A 15,826-nucleotide genomic window follows, 5' to 3' on the forward strand; every position below is an offset into this window, starting at 1 on the left:
TGTTGTCGTATTGTAGTTATAATGCCGGCTCATTCCAGTAGATGGTGGTTATTCACCAAAACCTGAGTACCATCAGCATACACAAACGGCGTTAGAGCCGTGCATTGTGGGAAACAGTATGCCAGGTAGACTGGTCAATCGCATACTGAGAAATTTTCCTGGATCAGTAGGACATCCAGAGATTTTAGGCATACTGCAGACTGCGAGAAGACCTCCTTTTTTTTTTTTTTTTTTTTTTTTTTTTTTACAGTCTATGGTGCTGACACATCATCTGAGGATAACTTTACACATTTCAGTGCAGAGAAAGACAAACATCTCCGAACTTTAGCAATTTGGTATTTATAAGATAGCAAGAAAGTATGACTCCTCTGGTTTAAGAGGGCTTGCCCTTGTTGGTGCTCAGGCCCTCAAAAAAAGGGGAAAAACAAGAAAGAAAAAACTAAGGACTACGAGCGCCAAAAGCACATCTCTGTCTGTGTAACAATCAGAGCGGAAAGCTTCTTGGACGTCTCTCATGTAAGCACATCTTTCTAGTTAAAGAGTGTTTTTGATGATCTGTGGCACAGACTCTTTCTGCTGCCTCAACACAGCAACGTGCCATTAACCAGCCTGAACGTCACTTTAAGACCAACAAGCTACACGACACTAAGACTGCATTCACAATCTGTGTCAAAAATGACTGAGTGTGACAAAGAAAAGCTGTATAATTCTTGTTTTCAGTCAGAAAAAACACTTAAATTGAGTTTTCCTAACCATAGATATACTGAACATTCCAACGTGAGTTATAAAACTCAGGCTGATGCTTTCAGCTACCCTGCTAACAAACCAACAAATTAATCAAGATCCTCCTGAATCCTAACCTCCTGGGTGGACAGAATCACAAAGACTAACCACGACTCTCCTGACAGGACAGAGATCCAGTAGTCGTTTTATCTTAGAGGATAATAAGCTGGAAATGAAGGAAAGGGATGGAAAGGTGGAAGAAGAGTGATAGTAGGAAAAAGAGGCTGTCCCGCTCCCCGCTGAGGCCCTGTAGACTCAGTAGCTGCTACAAGCTGCCAAATTATAACCTCATCTGGGATTGGAGACACCTGGCTTTTCACACTGGAGCTTGTAGGATGACTTCCACAGCTGCTTGGCCATGTATTACAAGTTCAGAGGGACAGCAGGGGTCTCTGTCATTCAGTAACACATTGGTTATGAGATTCCTCATGACTCATGTCATGGGAGTTATAATGGCAAACAGCCCAACTCCAGGATGGTTTATTACTGTTTCATTGCAGGTGATGCTAAGAAAGGAGCAGAGGAAGACAAGCAGGGATTCTCTTCTCCTGTTACTCCTCTTTCAGCTTCTTTGAGGAGATCTCCTACAGAGCTGAGTCAGAACAGATCAGATAACAGAGGTGTGCAGAAAAATACAGTTTGTGCACACTTTAACTTTACTATCCCTCCATTTATTCATAAACCATCTGAGTTCACGATGGGGAAGAATGAGATCGTAAGAATACAAAAACAAGAATGTAATGAGCAAAAAGCAAAAATGAGAATCAGGTGCAGTGATTTCCCTTGGTTTACAACCTTGGGGGGCGGCAGTGGTGACTGCAGAAGGGGGGATTGCAGCTCAGGAAAGCATTGTACATCTTCACAGAAGAGGCGCTGGGAGATGTTTCTTGTGGTGGTTTTCCCAGCTCTCTGTCTGCTATACAGAGTGTGCTTGTCTTTGTGTGTGTATATATGCACGCACTTGTGAGTGTGTCAGTGAATAAAATAAGGCCACTTCAGTTTTTTAAACGATAAAAAACAAGGTAAAGACCTGATTTATGAGAGAGGTAACTCTAAATTACTTCTGCTGTGATCTGGCACTGCAAGGAAAATAAAATTTTTCTGACTTCCAGGAGGGGGGACAGACCGCCCCCTATATAATAGCAGCAGAAACACTGAGGTATGTGCAGCCACAAGTTTAGATCAACACAACGCTCTGTCATTTACACATATTGCAGCAGGTAACTGCTCATTTAAAGAGAATCCTTCAAATGTTGATGCAAGCTTAAAGTTTGGCCACAGTACTCTGCAATGGTCACTCTTTTGAAAAAGTTTGATGATTGTGTACTTTAAAACTTAAAGTCAACAAAGTGACACTTAATACAACTCAATAGATTTTGATTACTTTAACTTTGATTAAAAACAACTGATTTTATAAGTATGCTTAAACCAAACTATAAATACATAGTAATGAAATCTTAAACTTAACAGTTATGAATTTACTAATATTATAGCTAATGCTGTGAATGCTGTGTAAATCAAAATCTACAAATCTGAAAAAAAAAGTCAACTATGGCCATGCCCACTGAGTTACCAGAAATTCTTTGATTATGTTTCTATATGTCTCGTATACACATATTAACTAGGGCTGCACGATTATCGCAATCGCAATCGCAATCGCAATGTCAGCACATGCAATTCAAATTTTTCTTTATAATAACCAAGCAAGTCTGTAGACTCATCATGACACAACTTTTTTTATTAAATCGCAAGCACAATCGCAGTCGCAATATTGTCCACCTAATCGCAAATCGCACCTTTTCCCCAAATCGTGCAGCACTGATATTAACTTAGAAGATAATCTGAAAAAATAAGCAAACAAAAAAACTTTGGGAACAAGATCGTTCAAACATGTACCCTTTACATAGAAAATCATCATAATCTGTTTTGCTTCAAATTTCTGGACTTCCTGTTTGGATTTCAGCATGTTGATAAGAAACTTTATTAGCAGGGCTAGGCATGATAGTCATGCTCAACAAATTCAGAGCTGTAGCTGAAAGTAGCTGAAGGGGCTGTGTTTTTCTCACCTAGGGGGCGCTGAGGAGCATGTATTAGCACAAAAAACACTGGATTCAAAACTTTTTTGCTGTGACTGAATTTTGTGGCTGGGTGTGTTTGTGTAAAACTCAAGATGAAGGAACGCAATTTGGAAGTAAAGGCCGGAATAGCCAAACTTCAGCAGAAAGATGATTCCTTAAACTCAAGGAGGATGTGTGGATTTGTTTTAAATAGGTGTTGTAGTTAATCATTTTCAACTCTTTACCTGCAGGACGTCCCCCAGGTCGGCCGTGCTGATCTCAGGGTCCTCTGTGGTGTTAAAGGGGACAGGAGTTATTCTGACGAAGGTAAGAACCCGAGGTTCAGGGTACCTCCACAGCATGACCCCAGGGCTGTCTTCTGTCTCAGTGTAGAAGACCACTTCATGTGGTCCTGGAAGTCTCTGGGAAGCTGCAGGAAAATAAATCAAAACAATAATATCAGAACAACTTCAATCAGTCTGTGATGTAAAGGAAAGGTTTTTGCCTTTGAAGTAAAAATGATGGGCTGGGTATCACAAGAATAAGAAATGTTATCTCCTAAAAGAGCAAAGACATGTTTCCAGAGTTTCACAGTGTTTATATTCAGGGAAAAAAGCTTTGTATAAACAAGTGTCTAAATAAACAGTTGCATAAACAGTCATTGATTGAACCATGCCAACCACCTGCAAAAGCTGGATACAGTGGATCTAAACCTGTGAGTGATGTTTGACTTCAGTCGTGGCTGCTGTTTGGAATTCAAGTCCTTTGGAAAAATGTTTATTTGAAGAAAAGTTAAGCAGAGGCCTGCTTTGTTTGGCCTCTGGGTGCACAAACACTGAGAGACTCTTTACACAAAACACATTTCAGTGGGCAACAAAATCTGTCTGTGGCTAATTTTTCTCTTTAGATGAAGCAATGGGCTGCCCACATGAAGGTGGAGAGAGGACTGCTCTTTGAGGAGCGCTGGGACCAAAGGAATAACAGACACTTGCATGAGGTTTTGCTTTCGTTCAAGTTAGCTTGAAGTCAGGAGCTGAGGGACAGGGACGGATACTCGTCCAACGTCTCGTCATCCAGCTTTCATGTCCTCCTCTGTCAATCCATCCTGTCCATCCCTGCGTTAGGCCCCGGGGCCACACACTGTTCTGCTTCTCCTGTCTGTTCACAACATGTTGCCGACAGATTTTGCTCTCCTGTTCTAGTTCACTACTGTACGTCCTCCCGCTTCAGCTAGCATATTAAATGCATCAAAGAGCAGTGGAACAGTGCAACAAACAAAGAATCAACCACAGCTGACAGAGTGGATGGCTGGTCTGCAGCCAGAGTGAAGTCTGATCCTCTGTGTATAATGTTCTTGTGCATGTCTGTGTCTGCACTTAGAGGACATCACACACTAAACACAAAAAGGGGGAATAAACAGCGTGTTACTCAGAGTGGAACCAGGCTGATACGTCTGATGAAACTTCTCTCCACAGACCACTTTGATCTCACTTTGATTTAAGGAAATGTGAATCTCAAACGACATCTCACTCTGGCACAAACTCCAGGTCTCTTTTATGAGTTAGAATAAACTCACTGATATGAATTCATGAATGATTGACTGAGGCAACAATACACTGAGCAGATGCAGAAACCTGAACAACCACTATTTAATCTGCATTTAATATTTTGACAAGGTAAAGGCAGTTAAAACTAACAACAGTGTTGTTTTAATCTGAGTCCTGAGTAATGCCTTAAAAAAGCAGTTGTGTCTTTTTGCTGCTACTTATCTGAAACCCAGCCAGTGAAGAAACAGCTTCCTTTGTTTTCCAGAGTCTGCTGAAGATCAACTGAGACTCGGTCGTTTCACTTAATTTAGGAGCTCATAAAGAGTAACCAATTCCTTACATAGATTTGTACCTGCTGAGACTTCCTCTCCTCCTCTCTCTGTGAGGTATCAGCATGCACTCTATAAATATTTACCTGAGTCCTGTATGTACTGAAACTGCCCTGTTCGCAGGTCATCAGAGCTGTGTTCTGTTTGAGGAGTGGGAGTGCGAGGAGAAGCAGGTGGTTGGGGGCTGCAGGCCTTGCCCTTGGAGCAGCTGTCGGCTGAAGTCCCTCTCTGACAGTTTAGGTACATCTGTAGATGCTCCTCCACCAGCTTCAGGCAGTTCAGGTGCTCCTGGCCCCAGAAGACCTGTGGAGGTGGGAACAGAGAGGGTGAGGTAGATGTAGGAGAAGAGACAGGGTGAGAGGTGCAGAAATTCACAGACTGAGGAGTTCCTGCTCTTCCCTCTCCATTGATCAGTCTCTCTTCATTCATGTTGGGCTGTAAAACCTCAAACTTGTTGACTCCTGGTCTGGCTTCACTTATTATGTCCATTTGTCATCTTAGTCAATGTAAATACCGACTGATTTTGAGCAAGGGGCAACATCCGGTTTAGATAAATAAAGCCTGTGTGGAAGTGCTTAAAGTTGCTGTTCATTGAGAATCAGCTTTACAGCTGAAATACACCAAATATGTCCGCAGTGCATCTCCGTTCCATCACGGCAAATAGATTCAGTGTTGGGAAGATTGAGCGGGACAGCAAGTCGTGACCAGAAGCTACCTAAAAACACCCGGAGACCTTCAAAATAAAACAAGCCGTGTCAAAAACAGTTCGATTCATCTTGACAAACCAACATAACCTGCAAAGCCAGACCAGGAGTCAACAGGTTTGAGGTTGTACAGCCCAACATGAATGAAGAGAGACTTATCAATGAAGAGGGAAGAGCAGGAACTCCTCGGTCTGTGACTCCAGCTGTCTGTCAGTCATACAGCTTGTTGGACTGAACACACAGCCAGTGTGAAGTTGACACTTCAGAAGCACAGTCAATATGCAACAGTATGGAGCCGGACTGCAGACGTATCTGGTGTATTTGAGGCCTCGGGCTGGCTGCAGAAAGACTGGGAGTCACATACACATCCATACCAAAAAAAAACAGACTTTTACAGCATTAAAAGCATATTTACAGCCTGGTTCAAAAAATGGCTTCAGTCTGAAAAACTGATTTTTGCAATCAGCACACACTGTCTAACTCCACGGTTTAGAAGGTATTAGGACCGTTTCATTGTCCAATCAGAGACATAACACAGGTCACGTGACTGACGGGCGCCCTTTAGCTGTTAGAAAGGAAGCTCAAAGCCAGCGTCATAATCAATGTGGCTACGTCCACAGATTGGCTTCATTTCATTGTTTCAAGAACAGACGAGTGACATCCATGTTTTATACAGTCTATGGTTTTGACACAGTTTGTTTTATTTTGAAAGTTTCTGGTCACATCTTCCTGTCCCGCTCGATTTCCCTTGTGCTGAATTAATTCTCACAGAACCCACATCAGGCAAAAATAGGATGGCTGCGTATTACCTGAGCTCTGCCGGAGCAGCCTAACAGATGGACAGCAACAGACTGGATCCAGTGTAAGTTGACAGACCGACTTGAATGGAAACCTATCTGATCTGTTGCCGGAGACGCATCTGGTGCATTTCAGCCGTAAGACTAAAAATATAAAGTATAGGATAAAAAGGATGTGTGATGAGGGAAAAAAAGTCAGAGTACGTTCAGAAAGTAGCACAGACTCAGCTGATGCATGAATTTGTTTGACTGTAATTACTTTAAAGTCTTTTCCGAAACAGGATGAGAAGCAGTCAGGGTTACCCTCAACATCACTCCTTCACATCCTTTCCAGCATTACCCAACACAGCATTACATACTCTGACTTACACACGGCATTCCCCTCCCTGTGTTCCATCAAAGCCAGTCAGCCTGGGGTTTGGACTAAATACCAGGAATCTCTGAGTCAAAAACCCTTCACACATGGAGCTGCTAACTCACCAGCATGCAAGGGTGGGTTATGACTTAACTCGAGAAAACAGGAAAATCTGGGGATTTTTTTTGAGACGCTGTTTGGAAAAAGTGGAATCAGAAGGAATTTAAGTGGTTTGAAATAGATTAAAACACTTCAAACTCTAATATTTACAGAAGGAAACGTATGGTTATGTATCAAGTGCCGTGAGCAGCGAGTCATGTTTCTCTTAATGGGCACGCTATAAAAGCATTGAGGCAGCCGTTGAAAATGGGAAAGGGAAAGGGATTTCCCCTGAAGAGGTTATGTGGAATAATACATAAGCAATAAAACCCTACGGAGGTCCCATTAAAAAGGGACTTTTGCAGTGGGTATATTATATAACTTCTCAGAGGAAAAAAGGCACACTAACCCCCTTAAAATAGCTTCATAATACTCCACTACATAACCAGCAGAGTGGAATCCCCACTGTCATCACTTCAGCTGCAGGGTGGCATGAGCCATGGCAGGGTTCAGGAGGGACAGCAGGTTTAAGAGGAGCGTTGGCTCAGCTGATGATGAGGATGCTGAAGCAACCTAAGGCAGGACACACTATTCCAGCCACACGTAGATGTGAGGGCTCAGCCTGACCTGAAGAAGCTTTAGCAGGGTGATAAACGAGGAGATTTGGGAAGCTGGACTGGTGTCACAAACACAAACCTGCAGAAGGCCTCCCCGCAGGTCGAGCAGGAGTTTAGGGAGACCAGGCTCGGGTCCAGGACTGCCGCTGTGCCGGCACCACCGCGCCTCCAGGGATGTGCTGCAGCAGAACGGTCCCAGGAGAAGACGGCTTCGGTCCTTCAGCCCTGTCCTCACCAGCAGATCCTGCAGCTCCAGCTGCACAGACGCAGCCTGAACAGCATCTGAAGGACAGAGGGAACAGACTGAAAACGACAGACAGACTGGCCATCTAACACGTTTATGCTGTGACTGATTTCAGCACTGTATAACAACCCACACACTATACACTATACCTCATTGGTACTAACAGATAGGTGACCCTGTACTGGAGAAAAACTGAAATCTTATCAGGTGTTTTTGTCGTATTTTCAGAAGAAAATGCTTTTTAGACTTAATATGAGCCAAATTCACCTGAACAGTCCGGAAAAATGACTTATTTCAAAACATTTAAAGACAAAAATGAGGAATGAATTGCTTTTATGTTGTGAAAAAAATCTGCCAATGTAAAAAAAAAGTTATTTGTATTAAGACATTAGTCTTAAGCAAATTTTTCTTGTTCCATTGGCTGATTTTTTTTTCCACCTGTTACAAGAAATTCAGACCTCATTTTTGTCTTTAAACAACTTGAAACAAGACATTTTCCTGGACTGACCAACTGAATGAAATGAAAAATGAAATGAAAAATACTTTATTTATCCCAAAGGGAAATTCAGAATGTGGCTCATATCAAGAATGACAAGGTATTTTTTACTTTAAATAAGACAAAACCACTTGATAAGATGTCAGTTTTTGGAACCAAACACCCGCTCATCCCATAGCAACCAGAAAAGTAGGATCTTTCACTCAGTCAGCTGAAAACTCTCTGTGCTTTCCACTGAAACAGAGACGTCACCGTGGTAACAAGCCGACCTGATGTTGGTTTTTTGGTCCAATTAATCATCAAGCTGAAGCATCTCCTGCTAACTGATGACATGAGGGGACTGATCTTGTCAGTTAAAGCTGAGGCTCAACCCTGGATGACTAATAATACCCTGAGAGGCTGCGTACAACATGCCTTTAAACTTAAGATATTCTCCCTTCTGACTGTTGGCTGTAAATTAGGGGAAACACAGAGAACAGTGGTACACCTGTTTGACTACATAACTGTAAGAAATGAATCACAAGTTGAATCATTTAAAGTTGTAGCTAAAAGCATCATAACTTTGTATTCTTTGACTTAAAAAAATAATAGGCGCATTAGTCAAAATGTTTTTTTTTCCTCTAGAAACTGTTTTTCTTTGGATGTCATCAGACAGATGGAGTGCTATCCAACACTTGTTGGTAATAGGCCCTCATCTTTCAACTATTGTTAAGCTGCTGTGCCACAAAGCTCAAATTTAGAACCTCTAATATTCAGTTTTAGATGTTAATGATCAGCCATTTGTCCACCGTGATGGTGAAACCTATATGTACGCTGATGATGCTGTCATTTCTGCAAGTAAGGGCTGGTAAGAAGCTGCAGCCAAACTAACCTCTGCAAAGGCTGAGAGCTCTGATTTGCTCTAAGAGTCTTACAAAACAACACATAATGTGAGCAGAATAGAATGTGTGCACTTTAGTTCAAGGAAAAACAGCTTTCAACCTGATATCACTGCCAAGGGTGAAAGGGGACAGACATACCTGCCAACACACCCATTTTCTGCTGGAGTGTCCCATTTTTTAACCCTCTCTCCCGTGAAACTCCTGATTCGGATTTTCTCCTGATTTTCACTTTGAGACTGTAACAGACTTGAGGCCCAGTGAACGTATCATCTGCAATCAACAGTTCAGCAGCCCACAAGAGTTGTGGGACATGCTCATCCAGGAATTACATAGAAAGCCGAGAGTATCTTTTTTGTTGTGGTTAAGGCAAACAGTAAATAGTGCTAAGTGGTCAAATGAGCCATTAACATCAAAACTTGAATTAACTCTCAGAGTCCCCCTGTTTGTCAAAGTCTAATGTGGCCAGATATGGGTACAGATAGTTTCACATTTTCAAACACCTGGGAAATGTCCGAGCTGTCCTTTGACAACGTGAAAAAAGCTCTGCGACTACACAGACTAAACTTGCAGCAAAGCTGTATACATGGACGCTACCATTGAGGTCACATTGAGGCTGTATATGCACTGAATGATACTTTCCTGTGTTGGAAGCTTAGACAAGAACACTTGGTCCCCTTGAAACACTCAACAGACAAACACTGGAGGTTCTGAAGAACGAGCCAGAAAGTTTCCAGCTCTGTGATATCATTCAGAGGTAAGACTGCCGACAATTTGAACAGTTTAAAGTGATCAATGGTCTGGATACTTCTCAATTAATGGCGTTAACGTCACTGTGTTACATCACAGATCCTCTGATGTCAGCACAGCTCTGCCCTTGATTGCTGAGTTTCAGTTCAAGATGGTAATAATCAACTCCATCGTTTTCACATCCCATTTAAACGAACTCTGATAAACTAGATTCATGCTTTATTGTTGTTTTACTCTATTGTGTTTAGCTTTATAATATTCTCTTGTTTTCACTGTGAGAGATGTGGGCTGTACAGTGGTTATATATGATAGTTTTGTGCACTTAGCTTTTAATATTTTAATATCTCACACTTAATTTTTAGTGTAAATGTACCCACAGTGGTTTTGATAAGTGTGTAGCTTTCTGTATAATGTTTGGTTTTAACAGAGGCATTGTCTCTGTCTCCTGCTCAGGGAGCACAGATGTAAAGAGCCAAAATTTAACTCTAGTTCAGTTCCAAATCTGTCAAATTAAACTGATAAATAAATATCTACTGACATCGCTCTAGTCAAAAAGTTGGTTTTTACAAAAGTCTCATGGCTTAATGCCTGCTTCATGAATGGATATAGTCCTCATTGGTTCAACTTTCCTCTGTCTCTCTTTAGCTGCCTTATCAGTAAAAAATGCCTGAAAAACAACTTCAAATAACACAAAAATAACAAACAACTAGGTTTCAAAAGTTCCCCTTGAGGAAAGACTGACTTCAGCCAGCTTGGAGTTCATTTGGGGTAAAGCAGGATAGAATGAGAAGATGAAGAGGGCACAGAAAGGGGGGATGTTAGGGGAGGAGAAAGTGGAGGTTCAGGGACTGAGTGAGTGTGAGGGAGTGAGTTTAACACACAGAGGGAAGAGGGTGTGAGAGGGAACCAAATGTTTCACGAACATGTTAGTGGACTGTTGAGGACCACATCACATCCAAAAACTGATGGCAGAGACGCCAAAGAACTCCTGAGTATGAGCTAATCCTTTTTATATAACATTAATGCTCAGTTTACAGCTCACCTAGTTTTATTTTCTGACACTGCAACAAAGAAAGAGCTCTGATATGCTGCTCACTGAGCTGTGAACATCTAGTTTGTTTTCATGGATTACAAAGTACAACATGATTCATAAACCACTCCATGTTTGTAAAGAGCACATTCTGTATGTGTGCAGACTGAAGTGAAGCCAAAGCGTGTGTACACAGAATGTAAATGAAAAACAGAGGAATTTGCTTCAAAGCAGTGCCTCCTGTTCAGTGCTGTGTCATTTACGACCCAGCTGACCGCAGCATCCTGGTGTGATAGCCAGCGGTAGCAGCAGCAGCAGCAGCAGCCAGCACTCTTAAAATAAGCCTAATTTGAAGGTTTTAATGAGGGGAAATCCACTGTTTTCTTTCTCTCTCCTCTAACGCAGACTGGATAATCATCAGTGGCACTGCTCCTCGTGTACTCTGCTTTGGCGCTTTTGCCCCATCGAGCTACTCCAGGCCGCAGTCAGACGCTGATGTTAGCATCTGATTCATGGCTTCTGATACAGCTGTTGATGAGAAGGTTGAGACTGCAAAGTACTTATTCTACATGATGATAACCAAAACCACAAAAAATATACCCGATTATCTCTGAGAAGTAAAGATAAAACATTTCAGATGTGAGAAAACTTTGTTCTATTTGTGAAAATCTAAAACAGAGAAATCAGGGTGAAGTGGTTTGGTATCAGGGGCCTGATAAATCAGACACTGCTAATCAGAACACACACACACAGAATTTTTATATTATAACCAGACAAAAACCCACTGAGATCTAGATCTCTTTTACAAGGGTGAGCAGCACATGTCATGATAAATGAATAAGTACAATGCAGTCATTACAAGAATGATTAAAACAATACTTAAAAAACAAGAAAAGCACTCAGAGAGCACAGACCTCCTTCAAGCATATTGTGATTGTCACCAACACTTTAGTCCTACTTTAATGTTATACTCCCTTTCAGCAGACTGTCTGCTACAATTTAGTGTTAGCTGCAGGTTTGTACAATAATTTGTTACCTGACCGTGTTGAAAATTATGATGACCCAGTACATATTTCATATTTCAGATCATAGTATCAAGAATATTTCCAGGATCTGGATCATACTTCTACATCTGTCAGAAATTATGGTGACTTTGTCTTGTATTGATTTGCAAAGCAATCCGACCATTTATGGTGGAGTTATATACACATATGGTGAAAACAGCCCTATCTCACAGTGATAAAGAATCCTTTAGAAAAGTCCTGGATCCAGATGGTGATCCGGATCACCTCTTAAATTTAACCACTGCTTCCCTATCTTATTTTGAACATTTCCTGAAAATTTCATCAAGATCCGTTTTTTCCTTTTTGAGTTATGTTGTTCACAGACAAACAGACAAACTCTCCCAAAAACATAAACTCCTTGGTAACAGATTAAAATGAGTTACAGATAAAGGGCTGGAAGTGAGACAAAACAATAAGTTCATAAACACAAACACTCGTCCATAGTTTTTCATTTGTCATTAAGGATGGACCAGAAGGCTCTAAGAGAAATGAGTTGGGACAAATTAAGATCCATCAGTAGAGCATGAAGGGCAGCAAAGCTGAACACTATTTACCCCATTTCAGCCCTGACATGACCAACAAGTAGTTGAATGTTTTCTTGGGAGCACAAGGCATAAAGGCTTTCAGATCTTTGGAGGAGCGTACATAAGAATAGAGGAACACAGCCAAGAAGTGACTTATAAATTAGAGACAGCCAGTGAGTTCAAGGACTGTAAACATTTGGCTGTGGCCGACATGACCGGACATCACCATAATCAAGCAATACATACGGTCGGTGCTGCGTCACAATCGCGTCACATGTAGGGCGGGACATTTTGAGGGGGCAAACAACCCTATCCCCTCGCCCCCCAGCATTGTAGGCGCGCTGATTTTAAAGTCTGTTTCCATGCTTACTGCTAATATGGCATACATTGAATCGTTACAAGCAGTTGAAAGGGACAGATATTTAGAAAAAAAAAATTACTTCAGTCGAATTGGATTCCTGTCCATATGTTATTAAAGAGTGGATAAATGATCCCACTCAATAGCCTGATGTTTCATACCCTGACAACTTCAGCTACATAGTTGAATCACTTGGTAGGAAGCAAAATTACATTTATAAATAAATTAAACTTCACATAATTTCAATGTCTGACAGGGATATTAGCATGTTTGAACTGGACTCAGAAATAATTTATTGATCCTCAAGGGTGAATTACATTTCAGTTATATCCCTTCCAAGAAACATGAAGGACAGTAACATGGGGAGGACAGGATCCAGAATTTGAGTAAATTTGTGCACCACAGTATGTTTATTATTGTTCTTCGTATATCACAAAAGGATTTGCACACACAGTACCTGGAGACACACAGCTTCTTTTTTTTTTTTTTAATTTTTTTGCCGGCGCATTTTCTCATTGGCTCTGTGGTTCAGTTCAGCAATACGTAGAACTTATGTTTGCTTTTTTTAACTTATTAGTGGTGCAAAAAGGCACACAGCATCTCTTCAGCATTGTGCAAGGTGGCTTGTTTCCCCTCTCGGCGCTAACCATACAGGACGTTTGGTGGACGTTCCTCTTTAGGCTGACTGTATCTATAGTAAAACATTGCAGATACATGAAGTTTTCCAGCTCTGAGGGAGAAACAGGATTTATTTTTGGACAAAAAATCTGCTCTAAAAGAGAGCTCACAATCAATGAGAAAGCCCACATATTTATAATTGGGTGCTGGCTCAATGGGTACACCCTGTGAGGTAAAGACTGGAGGGATGATCCCCAGCTAATCACTTTTGTTAGAAAACACCATCAGCTTGTTTTTTCATCATTTAGGACTAGTTTGAGTTTCTGCTGCTAAGACTGAACCACGTTAAAAGAAGACTGCAGATACTTAAAAGCCTGGATGATTGAAGTGGAGCAACAACAAATGACAGTATCGTCTGCATAAAAATGATAAAAGGCATTTGACATATTGATACACAAGCTATTTATATAAACAGAGAATAAAATAGGTTCTAAAGCTGAACCTCGAGGCACAGAATGGAGGGTTGTGGACGTTGACATAAACCCACAGACTGACGTCAATGTGTGGATTTGTGACCTGAAAATAACTGCATTTGACAATCCTACAAAACGTCATTTCAGCGACTTTGACCACACACAGACTCACTCATCCCTGCTCTTGAGGTTATCTCTCCAGAGCAACATACAATCCATAACACACACTCCACAGGGTGGGTGAGTGGGTGGGTGGATGAGTGGGTGGTGGGGGAAAAGGGCGGAAGGAAATCTTCCTAATGTGAAATACATTTTTGGCAAAAACTTGGGCAAGATTAGATAAGATGGGAGACATTGATTTACGGAGTTGGTTTCTCCCTGGCAGCTGTTGTCTGACCACTGCCTGGCTGATTTATACCACGCTTTATATGGAATCAATTAGAGGAAGCCTAAAGGAGTCATTACCTAACAAGCAGAGGCCCCTGAGGACTCTTGGGGATGGTAAGAGTGATAGAAGTAATATACTGTCACTCACTACAGTAATACGCTATTCACTCACCACAAGACCACTATAGGACACCAGAGGAAACTGGTTTCTTAGCAGGGGATGTTGACGGCCAAAATGGCACCACGCAGGGAGCTGTGTGTCAACCAAGTCGTTTCACAATTACACACCGAGAGTTTATGAATTACACATGGGTTCAGAGAGCAGCCAGTTCACGGCTAATGCAGTATGAGAGTATTAATCTGTTAAAGTCGACTATCTGCATCATCTTTGCTGAAGTAAGTCACACTAATAAAGATCATATGCATGTAAAAAGTGTTTCTCTTACCCGAGTGTGTGTGTGCGTGTGTGTGTGTGTGTGTGTTCTGAGGAAATCAGAAGCACTCTCTAGTAGTCTGATGAAGAGTTGAGAGATTGGGGAGGGTCTTGTTTCACCCTCTTCACCCTTCTTGTTGGACCCTCAGACACATGTTCCCTCTTGCTGGTGCACCTCCCTCCGCTCTTTCATTGAACTATAAATGCCCCCTACCTTAGGGAGTGGTGAGCCACGGACGCAGGGAGGAATGTGGGGCTTCCACTTGCTTTTCATTAACACAGGATCTGGTAACACACCTCACTGTCAACCTAATCCTCTGTCTCTCCATCTTGTCCCTTGGCAAAGGGGGCTGCCATGACCAGCTACAGAGCCCCAGATGTTCCATGTATGAGGGGGCTGGATTACAGGGTCTTCACCCCTTTGTAACCATAGAAGTATGCTGATGAAGACAGGGTGGGTTGGGAGGAATGTACTGGCATGTACCAAGGTGACCCTGTTACTGCTCAGCTCTGAGCTGCACGTCTTCTGCTTTTCCTCCTCAGTCCTGTCCTTCTGTTTCAGAGCTCCTTTTCATCATCCTGTCCTCTCACTTTTTCTTTTAAAGTCACTTGGTTTACAACATGTCTGATCCAAACTGTCATGTAGACTTTGGCAGCCTCTGTTAGTTATATATCTTATCCCCTAAACAAAGGCATGTCCAAAGTCAGGTCCAGGGGATGATTGTGGCCTGAGGTGCACGATCATAAGGCCCCCAGCTTTCATCTTCCTACAGTTTCTACAGTTTCATGTAGCAGACACTTTGGTCCAAAGCATCACACAACACAAGCAAGATTTTAGAGGCCGTTTACACGACAACGGTTTTAGGATGAAACGCAAAAGTTTTGTTGTACGTGGAAACGGCGTTTCAGCCGACCTAAAACACAAACTTTTGAAAACGGCCTCCAAAGTGGGATTTCTGAAACGCTGCCGACACCGTTGCCGTGTAAACAGTAAGCCTCCGTTTTCATTGGAAATGCTGACATCACACTCAGCTTTGTGCAAGCGCATACAACAGTCCAACAGCACCGTTGTCACCATCGCCGCAGACTACCGTGTTGTGCTTGTGCTGCTGAATCTGCTGAATCTGCTGACTGTCTTCAACAAAATGAGCATCTGTTGCTCCACTTCTGCTCTTAGCGTTCACCAATACACCAGATGATTGGCTCAACTGTGGAGATCTCCCAAAAGCTGCTTTTAGACAAGACAGTTATAGCACCAACTACAGGTCTGGCATGCTTACTAT

At 42.0% G+C, this 15,826-nt stretch overlaps 1 protein-coding gene across 3 annotated transcripts in view; it reads right to left on the reverse strand.

Moving 5' to 3' along the window:
• The window catches only part of vps13b (vacuolar protein sorting 13 homolog B), a 411,975-nt gene that overhangs the window by 96,871 nt on the left and 299,278 nt on the right, over positions 1-15,826 (reverse strand). For all 3 annotated transcript variants that reach the window (XM_074682783.1, XM_074682782.1, XM_074682784.1), the window contains 3 exons: positions 7,368-7,570; positions 4,803-5,019; positions 3,086-3,270 (listed from right to left, as the gene is read on the reverse strand). In XM_074682783.1, the coding sequence (XP_074538884.1) occupies positions 3,086-3,270; positions 4,803-5,019; positions 7,368-7,570 (605 nt within the window). The remainder of the gene's footprint in view (positions 1-3,085; positions 3,271-4,802; positions 5,020-7,367; positions 7,571-15,826) is intronic.

This window comes from Halichoeres trimaculatus, unplaced genomic scaffold, assembly GCF_033239565.1.
Source record: "Halichoeres trimaculatus isolate MK-OKI-2021-1 unplaced genomic scaffold, fHalTri1.1 fHalTri1_scaffold_12, whole genome shotgun sequence".
Classification (NCBI taxonomy): Eukaryota; Metazoa; Chordata; class Actinopteri; order Labriformes; family Labridae; genus Halichoeres; species Halichoeres trimaculatus.